Source organism: Myxocyprinus asiaticus, chromosome 1 (assembly GCF_019703515.2).
Source record: "Myxocyprinus asiaticus isolate MX2 ecotype Aquarium Trade chromosome 1, UBuf_Myxa_2, whole genome shotgun sequence".
Lineage (NCBI taxonomy): Eukaryota > Metazoa > Chordata > Actinopteri > Cypriniformes > Catostomidae > Myxocyprinus > Myxocyprinus asiaticus.
In genome coordinates this window covers 16,345,741-16,366,582 of record NC_059344.1, presented here as the reverse complement: position 1 = coordinate 16,366,582, position 20,842 = coordinate 16,345,741, and the positions used below count along the sequence as shown (strand labels likewise).

Here is a 20,842-nt window from a genome sequence, read left to right as displayed (position 1 = left end):
CACTCAACGTTGTGTCTATGTAGTGACACTAGGGGTCCCTATACAAAACGCCGCAACTGGCTGAACTGTGTTACGTGAACTGGCGGTGTGTGATGGGCATACCACTTTGTGCCTCATAGCCAGTGCACCAGACCAACACATAACCTCCCCCAACATAGTTATGAGTGTCGAACGGCCCTTTGGGGACAAGTCAACTACTCAAAAGAGAGAGACAGGCTAACCCAGTCGTGGCCTCTTTTCCCCTTCTTTTTTTCCACTCCCTAAAAAACAAGGGGGAGTATCCGACTGGGCCGCCAGGTCTAGTCGGGGGGTGTCCATCCCAAGAGGAAGACACCACAGAGACCACACCTCGCCCAAAGAGAGGGGGGGATATTTAAGTGGAAAATACATCACATGGTTTTGCCGACCATGTGGAGAGTCTCATGGTAGATCCTACCCAACGGGGGAGGAGTTGCTACAAACCTGAAGACTGTGGCAGAAGGGGCTCTGCCTAAAGAAGACGCAGTTTGCCAACAGGGAAATGAATTAGCGGAAGATATACATCGTATGGGGTAACCTTACAGAGAACCGCCACATGTGGAGCACCTACCACAGAACAGGGCTCTTAGTTAGCACGTGTACTGGGCCGGCAGTGAGTCTCTTTGAAAACTCGACTGCCACAGGGCTCGGAGGAAGACAACCAAGGCAACATAGTTTGTGAACACTACTGGGAATTAATGGCGCACATCTTCAGCTCAGAGGAGGTGAAAGGCGCTATGTACAAGCGATACACCCGGCCGGCTATCCTGGGCTTATCCGTTTGTATTGCGTGCCACTACCTGGGATGAAACCGGTTCCACTCGGAGGTTTTAGAACCTTGCAAAGGTGTTGGGTGTTGCCCAGCCTGCTGCTCTGCAAATGTCTATTAGAGAGGCACCACTGGCCAGGGCCCAGGAGGCCGCTACACCCCTTGTAGAATGGGCTCGTTGCCCTTCCAGGGGCAGCACGTCCTGGGCATGATATGCCATAGCTATGGCGTCAATGAGCCAATGGGTGATCCTCTGCTCAGAGACAGCGCTTCCTTTCTGCTGTGCACCAAAGCAGACAAAGAGCTGCTCAGAGATCCTAAAGCTCTACGTGTGATCCAAATAGATGCGTAAAGCACGCACCAGACACAGCAACGACAGGGCTGGGTCTGCCTCCTCCTGGGGCAGTGCTCGCAGGTTCACCACCTGGTCCCTAAAAGGGGTCATGGGAACCTTGGGCACATAGCCCGGTCGGGGTCTCAAGATCACGTGAGAGTAGCCCGGACTGAACTCCAGGCATGTTTCGCTGACAGAGAACGCTTGCAGGTCTCCTACCCTCTTGATGGAAGTGAGCGCAGTCAGGAGGGCAGTCTTCAAGGAGAGTGCCTTAAGCTCAGCTGACTGCAAATGCTAAAAAGGGGCTCTCTGTAGACCCTGAAGAACTACAGAGAGGTCCCATGAGAGAACGAGGCGCGGTACTGATACACCTGACCCTCGAATGCAAACCGCAGGAAGGGTCTGTGTCGAGGTAGAATCGAGACGTGAAAGTACGTGTCCTTCAGGTCTACCGCCGTGAACCAATCTTGATGCCGGATGCTCACCAGAATGCATTTTGCGTCAGCATCTTGAACGGGAGTCTGCGTAAAGCCCGGTTCAGTACTCGCAGGTCCAAGATTGGCCGCAACCAATTTTCGGTACGATGAAGTAGGGGCTGTAAAACCCCTTCTTCATCTCGGCTGGAGGGACAGGTTCTATCACACCCTTCCGTAGGAGGGTAAAGATCTCCGCGCGCAAGGTAGCAGCATTTTCGTCCTTCACCAAGGTGAAGTGGATACCGCTGAACCTGGGCGGATGCCTGGTGAACTGAATCGCGTAGCCGAGTCGGACGGTCCGGACCAGCCATCAGGATGGATTGGAAAGCGCAAGCCATGCATCCAAGTTCCGTGCAAGGGGGAGCAAAGGGACAACGTCATCGGATGTACCGGCAGGTGGGGCCTCACAGCGGGGCGGATCTTGAGGCTCCTTGTGACCACCCCCGGAATGGGGGAGGAAGAGGCCTGTCCTCGCAACCCATGGAGACTGTCACATCGGGGGCGGACGTGTGCCACAGCTGGCCGTGCAGGGGCGGGGAGACAAATAAAAATCAAATAAAAAGGCAACAAAAGATTCTCCACCCGGCCCTCCACCGGGGGATGGAGTGGTCTTACTACCAGCTCCAATGCAGTGGGTTTCGTCGACCCTGGGTCGCCCGTCTCAGGGGTGCTTTGACGACCTTCGTGGGTTCTTGGCGGCCGGCCGTGAGACGGGTGGCATCTGCTTCCTGCGGTGGGCTCCACGCCGGGGCCGGGCCGAAGGGGCGGGCTTCAGCAGAGCTGGTGCAGTCATCGCAGGAGGACGCCCTTGGTGACGAGCAGACGGGGTGAGGGATCTTGAGCCGCGCCGGGGCAGGATATGCCGGATAGCCTCCGTCTGCTGCTTCACTGTCGAGAAATGCTAGGAAAAGTCCTCGACGGTGTCGCCAAATAGGCCAGCCTGGGAGATGGGGGCAGCAAGGAACCGTGTCTTGTTGGCCTCACCCATCTCGACCAGGTTGAGCCAAAGGTGGCGCTCCTGGACCACTAATGTGGACATCATCTGCCCGAGAGACCGTGCCGTGACCTTCGTCGCTCAGAGAGCGAGGTCGGTCACCGAGCGCAGTTCCTGCATCAGATCTGGGGTGGAACTACCCTCGTGCAGTTCTTTTAGCCCCTTGGCTTGGTGGACCTGCAGGAAAGCCATGGCGTGCAGGGCAGAGGCGGCTTGTCCAGCAGCGCTGTAGGCTTTGGCCGTCAGGGACAACATGAACCTACAGGGCTTGGACAGGAGCTATGGGCGTCCGCGCCAGGTGGCTTATCCACCGGGGGAATGGCCATATAGCCCCTGGCCGCTCTGCCATCGAGGGTAGTGAGGGCGGGGGAACTGAGAAATCGGGGCCGGGCAGTAAAAGGTGCCTCCCACGATTTTGTCAGCTCCTCGTGCACTTCCGGGAAGAAAGGCACTGGAGCGGGGCATGGCTGCTTTGAGCGGAGCCGCGAGCCCAGGAACCAATCATCGAGCCGCGAGGGTTCAGGTGAGAGTGGAGGGTTCCACTCTAGCCTGACGCTCGCGGCCGCCCGGGAAAGCATGTCCGTCCTCTTTGCATCAGCCAGCTGAGGCTTCTGCGTCCGACTGGATAAGCCCGCTCTCCGATGCTGTGCTCAAGAGCTCATCAGCTTCACGGGCTCCGAACAAGAGGTCGAACTCGCCGTGAGACGAGCTGGCGGACTCATCCGGAAGCTCGATCGGGGCAGACGAGCGTGCTGGGAAATGGGAGGTCCGTGGGGGGATACCTGGCGGAGGCGATCCCAATGGGGTCCCCAAATCGCCCCAGTGCTAGCCACACTGGCCTCAAACCCATAGGTAGAAGGACCGAGGCGGGGAGCCACTGGGGTGGCTTGCTTTCTTATGAAAGCAAGCCGCGACCGCAACGTTGCCAATGTCATGTTCTCGCAGTGAGAACATGAACCATCCACGAATGCTGCCTCTGTGTGGGTCGTGCCCAGACACGAAAGACAACGATCGTGAACATCTGAAGTTGAGAGGTAACGACCGCAACCAAGAATAACACACAATCGGAAAGGCATCTTTAAAAAGACGCATCTTTAGGAAGACGTTCCGTGTGTGCCGCTCTTTTAGAGAAATATACTCTTTCAGGAAAACATACTCTCTTTTTTTCTGCCGGAGCGCCCAGGGGCGTTCTCTGCAGTGCACCAGTGCAGAGGAGGGAGAGGCTGCTAAATGCGCGGTCAGATCCAGCAGAGGTTTCAGCTCAGTGAGCATGACCGTTCGGCTCCGAAGAGAAAATCTGAATGAGTGGTTGCATACCAACTCCTTTTATACCCGTATGTCCGGGGGAGTGGCATGCAAATACCACTCGCCAATTTTCATTGGCCTTTTATCAAAGACCAGAGGTGTTTCAGGCTCCCAAGAGTGACCCCTAGTGTCACTACATCAACACAACGTCGAGTGAGTGACAGATAGGGAACCTAGAGACATTTGTGTGTGAAATCCCAGGAGATCAGCAGTTACAGAAATACTCATACCAGCCCGTCTGGCACCAAAGTTATGCCACACTCGAAATCACTTATATGATTTTTTATTATATAATATATGATTTGATGAGAATGAGATTTTTCCACAGTACTGTAGTTTACTGTGAATTGGTTAGACAGGTTTAAATGTGCTTAATTGTCATGAATTGGTCCTTGTCTTAATGCAAAATATACTTTCTCAGTTCTTACTTTGATTTTGGGGTTAAATATAACCAGGACATTTCTTGGCAGTTTTCATGAGATTCACCCAACCAGTTTCTACATTAGGTTGAACTTTAATTTTACATAGTATATCTTATAATGGACTGCGTACATGGATACATTATTGCTGCTCTTTTTTCTCTGTATTTCCTTTGGGCATTCCTTACATGGTGCATCTCAGTCAGCTCCCTAGTTAGTAGACTGACCAGGGAGTCTGCCATTTCTAGAGCTGTCCCATTCGCAAAATTGTTTCAGTGCACTAAAACATTCGCTCCCTAAATATTCCCAGAATCCACCGTAAAAACCAGGGTGCATTGTTGCTCACTATGTTGCCTTCCTGGAAATATCATCATGTCTTCTGAAGTCTCAAGTCGTTAGAGGATAAGCGCAATTGTAAAAATTATGAAGTCAAAGCCTTATTTTCTCAGTAAAAGAGATTTTGTTTGTAATTATCTTTCATCCAAAATGTGAATGCTTTAGAAGAATATTAAATGTACTCCTTTGAATTTTTATGTCTTCATATAAATGACATTCATCATTTATAATAACACTGTACATTTAATATCTACAACGAAAATGCACAAAAGTGTCATTTATAGAGCAATTTTGTTGAGTAACAGGGTTGGGGAGTAACGGAATACATGTAACGGGATTACATATTTAAAATACAAAATATAAGTAACTGTATTCCACTACAGTTACAATTTAAATAATTGGTAATTAGAATACAGTTACATTCAAAAAGTATTTAGATTACTGAAGAGATTACTTTGCATTTTATTGTAATTTGTTTCATTTAATATTTAGTCCTTTCAGATGGAAAACATTTATACATATAAATGATGCAATCCAAAGTGCATTTGAACAGCGGTGAAACACTTTCTTATGATGTGTTACATTCATACGAGCAGACAGAGAAGTAAGTTTGAAGTAAGTTTGGAGCAGAAGAAATATAAATAAACCTTGTATAAATTGTCAGCTTTAAGCTAAGCTAAAATGCTATTTCTACCCATTTTACATGCACATGTTACCAGGCACGATTATATTTTTTTATCAAGAAAATTCATGTTGGATCATAATTTATTTTTCTAGTAAGACCTTTGATATTAGGGCAAAAATCGTATTCTTGATAATAATTTTTGTATTGTTTTTCTGTAAAAATATCTAAAAATCCTTAAAACAAGATCAATTAGATTTATCTTGTTTTCGAAACAACACTGCATAAGATATTTAGGTTTTTCAGAGAATGTATTTTTAACATGTGTATTTTGTCTCACTGTACTGACAGAGTTTTTATAGTCAAAACAAGTGAAAAAATCTACCAGTGCTGAAGAAGTAATCCAAAGTATTTAGAATACGTTACTGACCTTGAGTAATCTAACAGAATACGTTACAAATTATATTTTACAGCATGTATTCTGTAATCTGTAGTGGAATACATTTCAAAAGTAACCTTCCCAACCCTGTTGATTAATACCAGCTGTGTTTAAAAGCACGACCTCGACATCATGTCACAGCTAACTGAGTCATCTGTGTCCCAATGTTCTGTAGATGAACACCCTTGCTAGTGCCTGGATTTGTGTTCACGATATACTGATTCACAACTTAGAGAGCTAGGAAGCGAGATGAGATGCGCCCTTGATCTGCAGTTTTTACATGCAAGTGCAAACAATTAGATCACACAAAAACTGCCAAAGTACATTCTCGCCATAATAGACTTTAATGTTGTTTCCTTGCTGTCTGTTGCATCATGAGATATATTAGAACAATCTAGACATGTCAAACGTATACGCCAGTGTCTGTGAATGACTCATTGTGAATGTTACAGTGTAAGCATTACATTTCAACTCCTTTCCTGATTACTGAAATTGTGACATTTAAATATGATGAAACCTTCTTCCCAGCTCTTTTTCTACATATTTAACTTCCCTGAGATGTGTTTTGACCTGTGAGCTCAGCTTTTCAACATCTGTTCATGGACTATGACTACATTTTTTCTGTCTGATTCATCGCTACTTGAACTGTGCAAAAAGATCTGTGCTTTAGGTGAATGCAGGGAAACTGAAATGAGTGCATGAAATCCCAATAATTACATTAACATTTTTAATGCTATTAATAATAATGTTTTTATTGTGTCAACAACTGAAGGGATCAGCCGAACTTGTTGGTCAAAGAGGAAGTTCATCCCAAGTTCAAATAAAAGGCTTGAATGTGAATTAGACACACCTAATTATGAGATAATTTCTATAATTTGTGTGTGTGTGTGTGTCTCTGTGTGTGTGCATATGTATAGATCCTCCAAATGTATTGATCTCTGGCTATGATGACAACTGGCATGCTGAAATGCAAGACGCCACGCTACAATGTACTGGTCAAGGAAATCCAAAACCTCACCAATTCAACTGGACTAGGTAAAATATGAACAACTGTCTATCTAGGGTGAATACAGGTAAAGTGGGACACTTACAGGTACATTTTTGTATTTAATATTTCTTCCCTTGAAGATCTTTAACCATCTAAAATGGAACTGTGTCAGCAACATATTTAAACACAACACCAATGACAAATTATTACGGTTAAAGGTTGACCGATACGATAACTAAGGAAGTGTAAAAGGCCGATAACCGATTAATCGGTCGATAGTTTTTAAAATCGATTTATAGATTAATAGAATGTTAAAAAATGTGTCTTTCCTTTCAGAGAGGGGCACAGACAAAGATGCTGCAAGACTAAGACTAAAAAATAAATAAGATCCCAGATGCCGTTTATTGTTCTAATTTACCAAATTAAAGGGATAGTTCACCCAAAAATGAAAATTCGCTCATCATTTACTCAGCCTCATGCTATCCCAGATGTGTATGACTTTCTTTCATCTGCTGAACTTAAATGGAGATTTTTAGAAGAATTTACAGTGCAAGTGAATGGGTGCCAAAATTTTGAAGCTCAAAAAATCACATAAGTCAGCATAAAAGTAATCCATAAGACTCCAGTGGATAAATCCATGACTTAGAAGCGATATAATAGATGTGGGTGAGAAACAGATCACTTTCACAGTCTTCTACTTGTTTTAATGGTGATTCACATTCTTCATGCATATCACCCCCTACTGGGCAGGGAAGAGAATTTCTAGCAGAAAAGGACTTAAATATTGATCTGTTTCTCACCCACACCTATCATATCGCTTGTGAAGATGTGGAGTTTACTACTGGAGTCGAATGGATTACTTTTATGATGCCTTTATGTGCTTTTTGAGCTTAAAAATTTTGGCACCCGTTCACTTGCATTATATGGACCTACTGTACAGAGCTGAGATATTCTTCTAAAAATCATAATTTGTGTTCAGCAGAAGTAAGAAAGTCATACACATCTGGGATGGCAAGAGGGTGAGTACATGATGAGAGAATTTTCATTTTTGGGTGAACGATCCCTTTAAACTTTTTATAGCTTTATATTTAACAGGTAAAGGATTACGTATATAAATATATATTTCATAAGATGAGCTTTCATGAGGAATAAGGTTTATTATTATTCACAACGTATGTGCTGATGATGCATGTTTCTATATAGTTGCAATTTTCTTTTCATGCCCTTGCTTCAATAAAAATATTTAAATATTAATTGAAGTGAAGATCAAAAATGGATGAATGTTGTCAATGAGGACAGACTTGGATATAGCAAATCCCCACAAGACTGTTTTTATTTCACCTCTAGAGGCCACTGTTTTTCTGTAGAATCCTTCAGCACTGGTCACATTGTAACAAGGAGGAAGAAATTATTTTATTTTTTTAACTATCGGCACAGATTTTTGCCAAAAACCGATAGTTCCAAAAAGCAACTATCGGCACTGATTAATCTGTAAAACCGATATATCGGTCTACCTCTAATTACTGTTCCACATTACTTGTCTTCACCCTATTTGTCTCTCACTCAACCCTATAGTTGTGCCTGTTCATCTGTTTTGTTTGTTTGTTTTCCTGTCTGTCTTACAACCAGTTTTTCTTTCAATCTGCCTTGGTTGGCATCCTTATCTGCATGCCAGACTAATCTGTAGGTGTGGAAGTGAACAGAGGTTCAATGACAATCCAGTTGATCAGATATCCCAATTCTTTTGAAGTAATATTTTATCCACTGATACTGAGATGTAATTAATTACACTCCAGTTAATTTGTGTGTTTAGGAACTGACAAACAATTCAGAGATATTTAGTCACACTCACACACCTATTTTCTTGCATGTTTGGAAGGAGTGACTAAGGGGGTGTAGATGTGAACATTTCGTAGATCATGCACTTCTGAGCTCAGGCTCTGGACAAACATTCTCTCGTTTTATCCTCCTCTCTGCCTCGAGTGGGGAAACCTGTTCTCTGGCTGCTTGGCGTGAATGCAAAGTAAATGAAGTAACTGTGGCCTTGTGTCTTGTTGCAACTTGTGCAGCAAACAGACAGAGTGCACTTTCACACGGAGGGAGAGAGAGGGGGATGGATGAGAACAGGGTGATGAGTGGACCTACAGTATGACTACAGACGAGTTGAGGGTGTCAGGGGTATTTGCCTATGTGTTTATATGTGTTTCATGGGATATGTATTATCTCTGTCCTCATGCAAATTGTGCTGTGCCATATGAAAATCATGCAACATATCGTTCCTCATATAAGCTGTGGACACGCAGTTTCCATTGTCTTCAAGAACGTGGCATATTTGTGTCTACATTCCACAAATAAAACTAGTAAAAGAAAGTTTGTCAAGGCATACTTGACAAAATCTTGCCTGAAAGTTTAAAAACATTTACAAATCCTTGCAGTTTGAAGGCCTTATGTACTTTGAATACTTTAAGATCTACACAGTGTTAAGAGTTGGCAAGCCCACATAATATACAGGATTGTCCAGTATTAACTAGTCTTGTACTATATATTCTTTTAGAGTTAATTAACTAAAGCTGTCATGTTTGTCCTTGTGGGACAGACATCAATGTAACAGGTTCCTGCTTTTCACTTAAATGAGGAAGCGGCGACCCAGGTGAATTCTCTGTTTTCCGTATTTATTCAGTTTCTTTTCACACTTTTCAGTGCGGACAACAAAACTAGTCAAGTTTATTTTTATTTGTATAGCGCCTTTCACAGCACACATCATTTCAAAGCAGCTTTACAGAAAATCATGCATTAACAGAAAATGAAACTGTAATATCTATAAAGTCTTAGAGTCATCATTGAGTAGTTTGATTAAATACGATTATGAAGTGTGTATAAAAATAAGTAATTAAATAATAATTGTATTTAGAAACCCTGTGAGCAAGACAAAGGCGACTGTGGCAAGGAACACAAAACTCCATAAGATATTTGTTAATGGAGAAAAATAACCTTGGGAGAAACCAGGCTCACTGTGGGGGCCAGTTCCCCTCTGGATAAACAACATGAATATAATGCCAATATTATTTAATTATATATAGTGCAAGTCATGGTTTAAAATTATTAATCTAAGTAAGTGTTAAGGGCCAGTGTTTAAACAAAGATTTTGTATGTCTTTGAAGTTCATCCTGGATTACCTGCAGCATTGCCCTTTGTTAGTTGGCTGATGAAGGCTTTTGTTGGCAAATAATTGAAAGTCTATGTGTTCCGTTTTAAGAGTGTAGTCCATCATTAGACCAAGGTGATGCAGGCAGAGATCAGTGAGGTGCTTCGCAGTTCAACCGGCTGGTAATTTCGGTGAGGTCTATCCTAAGTCCAAGGTTCAGGCAGTGGCATATGAAGTATCCAATGTCTTATGGTTGGAGTTGGCATCAGTTCATCCTCTGAGGTCCATCGTAATAGACTGAAGTGATGTCTGGCTGGCACCGGCTGCATTTTGTCATCATCACTCAGAGACACGTAGCAGTGGAGTCCGATAACAAGCAGGAATGGAGCTGGATCTGGCCAGTTCTGGTGACCACGGGATAGATGTCCCGAGGTTGAGACATGGAAACAGATAGACACACACACACACAGAACAGCACTCCTCTCCTCCTCTGTGGCTCTCAGCTCCCTTTTATCTCTCTGTTGCCTCTCACTGCAACACAGAACAGCTGTTATTAAAACTGCCCACAGGTGTAACTCCTGAGTCCTTACCACTCTCATCTCCTGGTCTCACTCTCCATTCACAAATCAGTGCTCGACCACGCCCCCACCTCCACAATAATGTATTTCAGAGCACAGCAAGAAGCATGGAGCTGTAACCAGAGGTTGCGCTAGAAAGAAAATCTTTATCTGTCACTCTGTCGGACTAAGTTCTAAAATTTCCATCATGGTCTATTTTTATCCGTCAAACTTGTTTTCATTTCATAAATACAGAGGCTACATTCAGGGGCGTAGCATCCATTATGTAAGGAATAATTGACGACAGACCATTGAATTATCAAAAAATAATGCACATCCTAGGTGGTAATGCGGCCACGACGCACAGCAGAGTTTTATTTTTTGATAATTCAATGGGCCAGAGTAAATTATTCCGCTTATACCAAGGTTACCCCACCTTAAGACATTGTTCAGGGTTTAATCTTTTCGTCCCTAAAACACTTGTGATTGGAACTACTTTCTTCTGCCACGGATTCAGAATTTTGCTTTGATACAGTTGAAGCCTTAGTTGCTAGTTCGCAAAAGTCATTTTAGTACTAGCAACGGAGGATTGTGATGATTGCACTGCTTTACTGGAGCGCTTACTGGAGTAATAAAGTAGTGCGTTTGTGTGTGTGTGTGCGTGTGTGTATGCGTGTGTGTGTGTGTGTGTGTGTGAGATTGTTTTTGAGTGATCGAAAGAGAGAAACTCAGAAACTGAGAGAGATCGCTTCTGGGATTGCCTTTTTTGTTGCAGATTTCATCAGAGGTAACATTGCTTAAAAATCGCCAAGATGTAAGTTTAAGCACTTCTCAGTAGCAGCGAGTGTCACCATATTCCCGTTGTAAACTGTTTTCAACCCCACTGAGATGCAGGTGTGCACTGACATGTCGGCTCTGTTTTTCGCTCACGAGTAAGTGTGTGCGTAATGTGTACGAATATGTGTGTCCATGTGTGTGAGAGCTTAAGAGAGGGGTAGCGCGAAGGTGTTTCCCACAGATATTTCAGATAATATAGAAACTTTTGTATTGATCAAGTGTATCTAGCTTTGATAAAGCTCAAGCCTTCGTTGCTAGTTCGAAAACGTCACTTTAGAACTAGCAATAGAGGATGCTCTGCTTTTCGGCACAAGAGTAACAAGGTTGTTTGTGTGTGTGTGTGTGTGTGTGTGTGTGTGTGTGTGTGTGTGTGTGTGTGTGTGTGTGTGCATGCGTGCGTGTGTGAGACGAGAGCGAAATAGAGAGAGAGAGAAAGAGTGAGAGAGAGAGAAAGAGAGGGAGCCCAAGGATGCTTTTCAATTGAAATTGAAATAAATTTAGGATATTATAGACAATGTTTGTCATTCTTATCCGATGTACTTAACCACTGTATTTGTTTTAATTGGCTATTTTGTTGTGGTAGCCTGTAATACCAAAACAATTTGTTTGAAATAACTGAAATAATTTGATTTCAGTGATATGGAACCGTTATGCGGTCAAGACATGGAACTACTTCATAGCTGGGTGTTTACTTGAAAAATAATTGGTCACCTTAGAATGTCTGTCAACCAAACAGAATCAAGCATTCAACAGACCCGTGGTAAAAAATGGCATAAAGGCCTACAATACATGACAGTATATATAATATACTTTTGACACAAGCATGAGTCTGGTGAAACCAGAGGTGTTCTAGTTCTACCTGTCAATCAACCGCTGAGCTAAAGTAAGCTTTTTAAACTTTATCGGTTATTTGCAGCTTTAAAAGGTAGTAACTGTCTGGTCAAAAAATGTGAAAAAGCACATACCTTCATGCGCAAGACTTCACAGAACTTCATTTTGCCTGATATCAACTTAAAGTGGCACAGATGAGAAGCAAGCACATCTGAAGCTCAGTTAAAACAGTTACTTCACTAAAATAACAGAGGATTTTGCTCAAAATGTCATGTTTGTGCTAAGATTAAATGCAATGAGCTGATTTTTTTCATGCTTTCTTTTTGTTCTTATACTTTTTTTGCACTTTATTATCATGCAGTGACATGTTGACGTGATGTAATTAATGAATGACGTATGCAGTCATGAAATCAGAGCCAAAAGAGACGCATATTGCGATCAGATGTAAATGGTGGTGTCTGTAAATGGCAATGCCGCCTGTCCACTTGTGATGGGATCGCCCTAAACACATGTTAATGCCAGGCAATAAACAGGGGCAGGGCACACACACACACACCATGCGAGTGAGAGAGAGCGAGAAAGTGAAATCAAAACAGATGCACTAGGTTTTAATGGTTTGCTTCTGTCTTTTTTTAATCTGTCAAAATGATGGAAAGCATTTGGAATAATCCATCAGTGTTTCAAAAAAATCAGTAAATTATGGAGAATTTTCGGTTAACGCAACCCCTGGCTGTAACACTGCATACAGAATGAAATTAGTTCTTAAGTGCAACCAGCCTGCTTATTGAATCAATCAATATGAGCAAAAATGGCTGATGAACTTAGTTAAGTTAACGTGGTATCATTTTTTTTGCAAATGCATTAAATTTTTTTGTAGGATGATTTTGATTTTAGGTGTTAACCTTATTTCCTTGTTTATACAGGAAAGGTGAAGGTCTACCAGAAGGTGTGACTGTGGATGGTGGCATTCTTCGTTTTAGTAGGCCACTCCTTTTGACAGATCAAGGAGATTATATCTGCATTACCACCAATCAGGTGGGATCTGGGAAAGTGGAGATTGCAATCAATATATCAGGTGTGTGTCCCTCTATAACCCTATATGCTCTTTGGTTTAACATTGAAATGTAATGCATAGTGCTGCCATCTAGTGAAAATTATTAGGCAATGGCTTACACCCATAAAATTAAAATGTTCTGGGAGTGCATGTGTTCTGCATTCAGAAGTAGTTATGCTCAATTAAAAGCATCTGTGGCATGCTGTAATTAACCACAGTCAATAATGTTTATTTCAGACTCAGTTTGTTAAAACAAACATAAATCATCTTTACAGTAATGCACTTCCAATGGAAGTATATGGGGCAAGGCATTGCCCGGGGATAAATGTTAAAATACATATTATTATTATGTTTTTTTTTTTCATTATAACATTATGTTTAACCTTATGTTTTCATATGTGACTACTGTGATAAAAGTGCTTACTAACATTGACCATATAAAGCAAATAAACCATCCATTATTTTTTATTATATGTGCAAGTATCGCAAAAGGTGACTGTTTATATAGAGAAAAATCCACCCACAGAAATTCATTTTCAGTCACCATTCATTTTAAATGTATGGAGGAATGATGCAATGAGAATGAATGTTGACTGAGGGTAGCATTCTGCCTAACATCTCCTTTTGAGTTCCATGGAAGAAAGAAAGTCAAATGGGTTTGGACCAACATGATGACTGAGTTCAGATCTCTTTAATATATCACTGTAACAAAAATAGATGCTGCACATTTCTAAATTTAATGCCTTGTGAATGCCTTGCACCATTAATCAAGGGATATGTTGAAATTATCGTCTGTCATAGTTAACAGCATGCCACAGGCGATGTCCCTATAGCTTAACCTGTTTTGAACCTAGAACATTCATTAAAAGGTGAGCATACATAATCTAAGTTGTGCATGCATGTGTGTTTGTTACAGAGTCATCCAAGCAGCAGACATCAGTTAACCACATGCTGATGATTATTATTGGTGGAGTGGCGTCAGTGGTTGTTCTCACTCTTGTCATAGTGATCATTTCCGTAAATCGACACTATAAACGCAAAAACCAACAACTGGCCATAGAGCTGGATGCAAAAAAGTAAGCAGTATTTTTTTTTCTATGTCTATATTTTAAAAACAAAATAATTGAAAAGACTGATATAAGAATATGATAATTCTGCACACTTGTCACATGTCAGTCTTTCTGTTTTACTCTTATTCTAAGGGAAGAAATCAGCACTCTATCAAGACAAGCCTCGATTAGGAGAGTAAACACAGGCAGCGCAGACAACAGATACTCGGTACAAATCCACACACAAACAACTCTACACTCTGTGTATCTTGTTCTTTACCTGCCTATTATAGCTATATAACTTAATATTTCTTTATTTGTGGACATGGAATGCTTCATTGTACAGTATGGGTGTATATCACGGAAACATGTCCAGGTCACATTCCACCATCTAAAGAAAGACCCCCCCCACCATACTGTATATGTATACGTATATATATATATACAGTATATACTATATTGTCTCCCTATATACAGTATAGTCCTTATACAGGCTCCATTATTTTTAAGCACAATATTATTTGTTCTTTCTTGTGATTTTGGAGTGAAATATGATGCAGAAATGTTGTTGGCTGTCTTCGTGAGATTTATGCATTTATATTAGGTGTTTTTAACTACTATGTACTAACATTAAAATACACACAATACAATGTATTTACAAGTACAATGCAACAACACCTATGTACATAATAAGTTCATTGCATCAAATTCTTAAGCACATGTTAGATAAGGACGCCTAATATAAAGTGGGTCCAATTTAGATATATGAAATTGACAGGTTTTGCATATACAGTATGTACACAAGTTATGTTGAATGTCAGTTTTATTATCTCCCTCCATCTCAATCCACTGTATTTGTCTTCTTTCAAAAGGACGATCATCCCTTAAGAGTTGAGGGGACGTTGCGCACTAGTCTCTCCTCCCTGGTTCGTTTTTTCTTATCTTCATTTCTTTCGGAAACTCATGTTATGTTTTTGTCTCTGGCACTCACACAAACGCTCAAAACCTTCTCATTCCCAGGATCGTCCTCACTCCAGGGATAGTCGTTCCTCTCTGGGAGGGGTGGACTCCCTCGGCCGTCCTGCACTTCATAACTCTTCCAGAAGAGGTAGAGACAAAGTTATGGAGAGAGACAGAGATGACAGAGAAGCCACTCGATTGATGGAGTCTTTTGAATGGGGCAGTAATATGTCACAGGTATGAAATTAGTTTTGTGAGACTCTTTTGTGAGCCGCTTTTCCACCATCGGGCTGAACGATTCTTGTTGCGGAACTGTGCCGTTCTGTACAAATCCAGGTTTGCTGGCTCTGTTACGTTGTCTTTTTCCACTGTCATGCTGTAAATCAGGATTACAATGGACTGACTGCACTTTCTAGCATTTTACCCTAATACTGTATATGATGCAACTACTCCAAAAAAACACCATTTTGTATATTAGCTAGTATGATGAATAACACATCTAGCATTTAAAGGGATAGTTCACCCAGAAATTAAAATTCTCCCATCATTTACTCACCCCCATACCATCCCAGGTGAATATGACTTTCTTTCTTCAACAAAACAAAAAAATATCAGCTCAGTAGGTCCTTAAAATGCAAGTGGATGGTGATCAGACATTTGACACTCCAAAAATCACAGACAGTCAGCATAAACGTCATCCATATGACTCCAGCTGTTAAATTAATGTCTTCTAAAGCAATACGATCACTTTTGGTGTGAAAAAGGTCAATATTTAAGTACTTTTTAACTATAAACCACTGCTTCCGGTCAGCAGCAGTATGCGTGTGTGATGTAATCACAAGGCCGTTGCCAGGAAATTACTTTTGGGTAGGCCTCAATAAAAATGGATGGGCCAAGCTTTCACCTAAATATTTTTTACCAAATTTTCCTTAACAACAGAGAAGCGGTGCAATCAAACAGTTGTTTCACACTTGCAGAAATCATTATTTTTGCATTTTTTTAACTTTTTTATAAATATATATTTGAAGTCAAAGATAATCTCTAATATTCTGGGTGGGCCTGGGTCTAATTTGGGTGGGCTTTTGAGGGGCCCTACGCCACAGCGGTTAAATTAATGTCTTCTAAAGCGATACGATAGCTTTTGGTGCAAAAAAGATAAATATATAAGTACTTTTTAACTATAACCATCGCTTGCATCAGCAGCAGTGTACACTTTCACGAGAGCACTGAGTTCACCTGGTCACTCGTGTGATGTATGTTACGGACGTAATCTCACGTTTTTCTCTCTGTTGAGACATCCAGGATACGCACACAAAGCACCATTGTGAGTAAAGAAACAGATACAAATACAGATCTAACCAAAACCAGCAAAGCTTCTGTACAGCGTTCGTCTTACTCGCTTGTAAACAGTGCTGCTCTTCCGGCTGTGTCGCACGTGCATCAGTTCTCGCGTGAACATGTCAACGCAATTATGTCACACATGCATACTGCTGCTGAATGTAAGCGATGATTTATAATTAAAAAGTACTTCAATATTGATCTTTTTCACACCAAAAGCGATCGTATTGCTTTAGAAGACATTAATATAACAGCTGGAGTCATATGGATGACGTTTATGCTGACTGTCTGTGATTTTTGGAGCCTCAAAGATCTGATCACCATCCACTTGCATTTTGAGGACCTACTGAGCTGAGATATTTTTTCTATTTTTGTTCAAATGTGTTCTGCTGAAGAAAGAAAGTCATAAACACCTGAGATGAGGGTGAGTAAATGATGAGAGAATTTTCATTTTTGGGTATACTTCAGTAATGCAGAAGCATGACACACTTATTAAAGTATATGTTTTATCAAATCATTGCACATTTACAACGACACATGGAGTTAAAGCACATATACAAAAATAACTAAAGATAACAACATAATTGGGATGTAATAAATGTCATTTTCCTATCCAGGAAACACAACTCCACCCTCCTCTCCACCCCTATCCCTATACAATGGAACCAACTGCTGAAATTGTCCGATCTCGGAATGGCTGTGCCATTTTCCTTGCAGATGGGAGACCGCAATCAGGAGGCAGTAGCAGAGGAGGCAGTCGAGGTCATCATTCACCTTTAGTGTCCACATACCCGACTCTTACTGATGAAGAGGAGGAAGATTCTGCTAGCCCTACAGATGAAGATTTAGCCATTCACAGAGGCATAATGGATCCTGACGGTTTTGAAAATGGCGGCAGCGAGACGGCGAGTTCTCAGATATCGGAGGTGCTATCCAGTCATTTTGAGCAAAGCAATGGCATGCTATGGCCCAAGTCAAAACCCAATAACATCCTGCTCCCCGCCAACAGCACTACCTTGCTCCTCCCTCCCTATAGCCCAACTATCCACAAAGCTCAGATCGTTTAGACTCTAAACTGCATCGATTTGTATTTTTGGGCTCAGTGTTTGGAAATGTCTTTCATTAAAAGAATCTTGAATTTATTACAAACACAGTGGATATGAAACAGAAGGATTTGGTCTTCTGTAACTTCACTTTCCAACAGGGGCGTGTCTAGACCCTAGATAAAGACTTTCATACACATTTTTCCAGAACGCTAACCCAAAAGTGGATGTATAAATCATATTTTTGCATAGAGAACATAACAAAGTGTTATTTAAAAAAAGTTACTTTTCATTTAGATGGTGCTTTTTATTCAAATTTATAATATAAACAGTCATAGCTATCAACTTTTTGAACTTTTATGCAAATACATTGTATTGGTGGCAAAAATGTGGACCAAATGACTGTGAGGCCATCATCTAACTCATGGTTTCTCAAACCTTTCTGAACTAAGGAGCCCTTTCATGACCCTAAAGTGTTTGGGGACCCTGGTTAAATACACAGTCTTCAAACTTTTTTTGCTTTGAATCTACATTGTGATTCTGAGAGCTGGCTGGTTTGGTTCCAGGATTATAACTCTTCATTGAAGAATATTTTGAAATGCCTATGGAGAAAATGAACTTTTGTACACAAGGAATTTTCTGGTTATTTGCAATGGACCCCAAGGGTTTAAGAAGCGTTGATCTAACTGAACTCGGACCGAAAGAACAGTATCAGCATTACTTGCATTGTACCTCAGTTGCATAATCCGCAATGTATTCTGGAACTGGGCCTCTTGATTATTAAGGGGCACACCATGTGTTTCAGGTACAGATTAACTGGAGACCACCCGATCTGAGCTCTCTCATATGAACAGGGATAGGGAATTAAGATTTGATTCGTATACTGTATGCAAACGGCTTTGGGAGAAAAACACTACATGACCTGTTTTCTACAGAGTCTGGGCAGTTAATCCTTCACTGTGACTTTTGGATCTTGATGTTTGTAATCCAGAGATGTACAATTGGTATTTTGGAATATTTTTGCATATGTACATGTTTTGCCACTGAAAGCTACCCATTAATGATTTACAATTTGCAATCCCACTGCATGAATAGTATTATGAAGTATTACAGATTGCCTGCAGTACAACTTTTGTGACTGGCTATTGTCTGTTCACAGAATTTCAGTGACATTGTCATTGTTCACAACATGTATACTTCATTATGTAATAGTGCTTTAAACATATTTAGTTTGACAACACTTTTGGTGTTACCACAAGTTAGGCTACCACAGGTTCAAACACTGCTGTGACCTCTTTTTATCTAACAAAATATAATGCCTTGGTCCTGATGGTAATTTTGCTGTATTCATTTTATTTGAGTATATCATTTGTTACAACAGTGTGTGGATGTGGCTTTAACAGCCAGTTATTAAATCTACTCTAAATCTACTGTATGTAACTATGTTAGACTAATTTCTGTAAACACTGGATATAAAACTGCATGGTTTGGCATTGTTTTGCAGTTGAACAGAGGTATCTGGGGTGTGGTGACTCCCTTCCAAATATTTACAACCTAATTCACGCTAGCGCCATCTTTTGATTTTTAATGGGAATGACAACGAGGCTGTGAGGGATAGATTTACAGTCTCTTCAATGGCACGAACGGTACAGTGGTCGATTTGTAAAACAGTTTCAAAACTTTTCGCTAAGGCTTATGGGTCATTGACAAATAAGTTTGTCTGAAAAGTTAAAAATAAGAAATCTTTATAAAAAATATTAAACACTTGTGTTAAGTTCTTAGAAATGTAATTTTTTGTGTTCAATCTGGTCTCATACATGTTTGAAAAAACCTTTACAGCATGTTCTACAAAAACATTTAACTTTTTTAAAATGTCATGTGGTCTAACCATAGAGTAAAAGGTAATGTAATCCTTCCTTTGCACCTTGAATACATGAGAGGAAAAACAACTTAATCTTTAATTTATTTTTTTACACAGTTTTCTAGGTAATATATATATATATATATATATATATATATATATATATATATATATATATATATATATATATATATATATATATATTAATGATGAATTTTTTTAGTCAAAAATATCACTACATTTTCTCAGGGTTACACCAAATGACCAGAACAAAATGTGCCTTTTCATAAAAAATAAAATAAATATGTTTTTAAAAACACGCTGTCTTGAGGGTCTCAAGGTGTCCACTCTGTTTTACGGTTTTATGGTCAACATAAACAACAAATACATGTTGGTTACACCACATGACTTTGATTTTGTGGACAAAAGCGTTTTTAGAAAATGAATCTTTTTTTAAACAATTGTTTCACTTCTTATTTTTTTTTAAAGAAATAACAATAAAAGATTATTCTGCAGTAGTCATGCTAATATTTATTATTTCAAGAATTTCAGTTTTAATGAGTATTTTTTCTGTTTCTGGACACCACATGTCATATTTTACTTTAAGCCCCAGAAAAAAATATTAATATGACTTCGAATTCAAAAATGTAAAATATGCTCAAGAGGTGTATTCAAGTAAATGTTTAGTGTGAATTGCATTTTTATGTATTTTTAGTTTAATAGATCTGGAGAAAAAAATGAGCGTCACATCACTGACCCATAAACATGGCCATAATATATACCTGTTACCCTCTGTTATTGTATTTTATAATTAAGTTTGTGAATAAAATCCATGTTATGATCATGAAAGAAACAGACATCCCCTCGCATCCCCCCTCAACTCCAGCACTGGGTATAAAGCTCATAGATCACATCTGATTTTCCACAATCATATTGTCTGGGGTTCTTTGTATACTAAATGTTATTGGACAGATATTGTATCAATGTTTTGTCCGCGGAACGATCCAAAAACACTTTAAACTGCAGGACAGACCATTGAAGAGACTACAGCCTCGATGTCATTCCCAAAGATGGCGCTAGAGTGAATAAGGTCTTTTCCATCACAGTTATTGATAGGCTACTACATTAAAACTGTGGTTGTAACTGTGGTAAACAAGTACAACATGCCATATTAAATTATTATGGTTTTGCAGTATTAAAAATAATTGTATTAACTATGTTTTTGTTTTGTTTTTTGGTGAAAACTATGATTGTTTTTTTTAAGGGCTTTGATATACTGTATAAAAGTTTGCCATTAATTCATTGTCCCCCTCATGCCTACACAAATTTGGGTCATTCCAAATTTAATTTGGTGCCATTTCAGTCCTCAGGACAAGTGGTATTTATAATTTTTTAATTTAGCATTGCTGTCTCTCACTAACATGTATTCATTTGTGGTAAATTTGCCATATTAACACAGATAGCGGA

General features: G+C 40.4%; 1 protein-coding gene across 2 annotated transcripts in view; it reads left to right on the top strand.

Annotated features, from left to right (window-relative positions):
- The window catches only part of LOC127451292 (nectin-4-like), a 37,953-nt gene extending 18,436 nt beyond the window's left edge, over positions 1–19,517 (top strand). For both annotated transcript variants that reach the window (XM_051715985.1, XM_051715897.1), the window contains exons 5-11: positions 6,630–6,747; positions 12,994–13,145; positions 14,041–14,200; positions 14,327–14,402; positions 15,046–15,099; positions 15,194–15,370; positions 17,089–19,517. In XM_051715985.1, coding sequence (XP_051571945.1) covers positions 6,630–6,747; positions 12,994–13,145; positions 14,041–14,200; positions 14,327–14,402; positions 15,046–15,099; positions 15,194–15,370; positions 17,089–17,538 — 1,187 coding nt within the window. In that variant the 3' untranslated portion in view covers positions 17,539–19,517. The remainder of the gene's footprint in view (positions 1–6,629; positions 6,748–12,993; positions 13,146–14,040; positions 14,201–14,326; positions 14,403–15,045; positions 15,100–15,193; positions 15,371–17,088) is intronic.
- Positions 19,518–20,842: the final 1,325 nt, after the last annotated feature.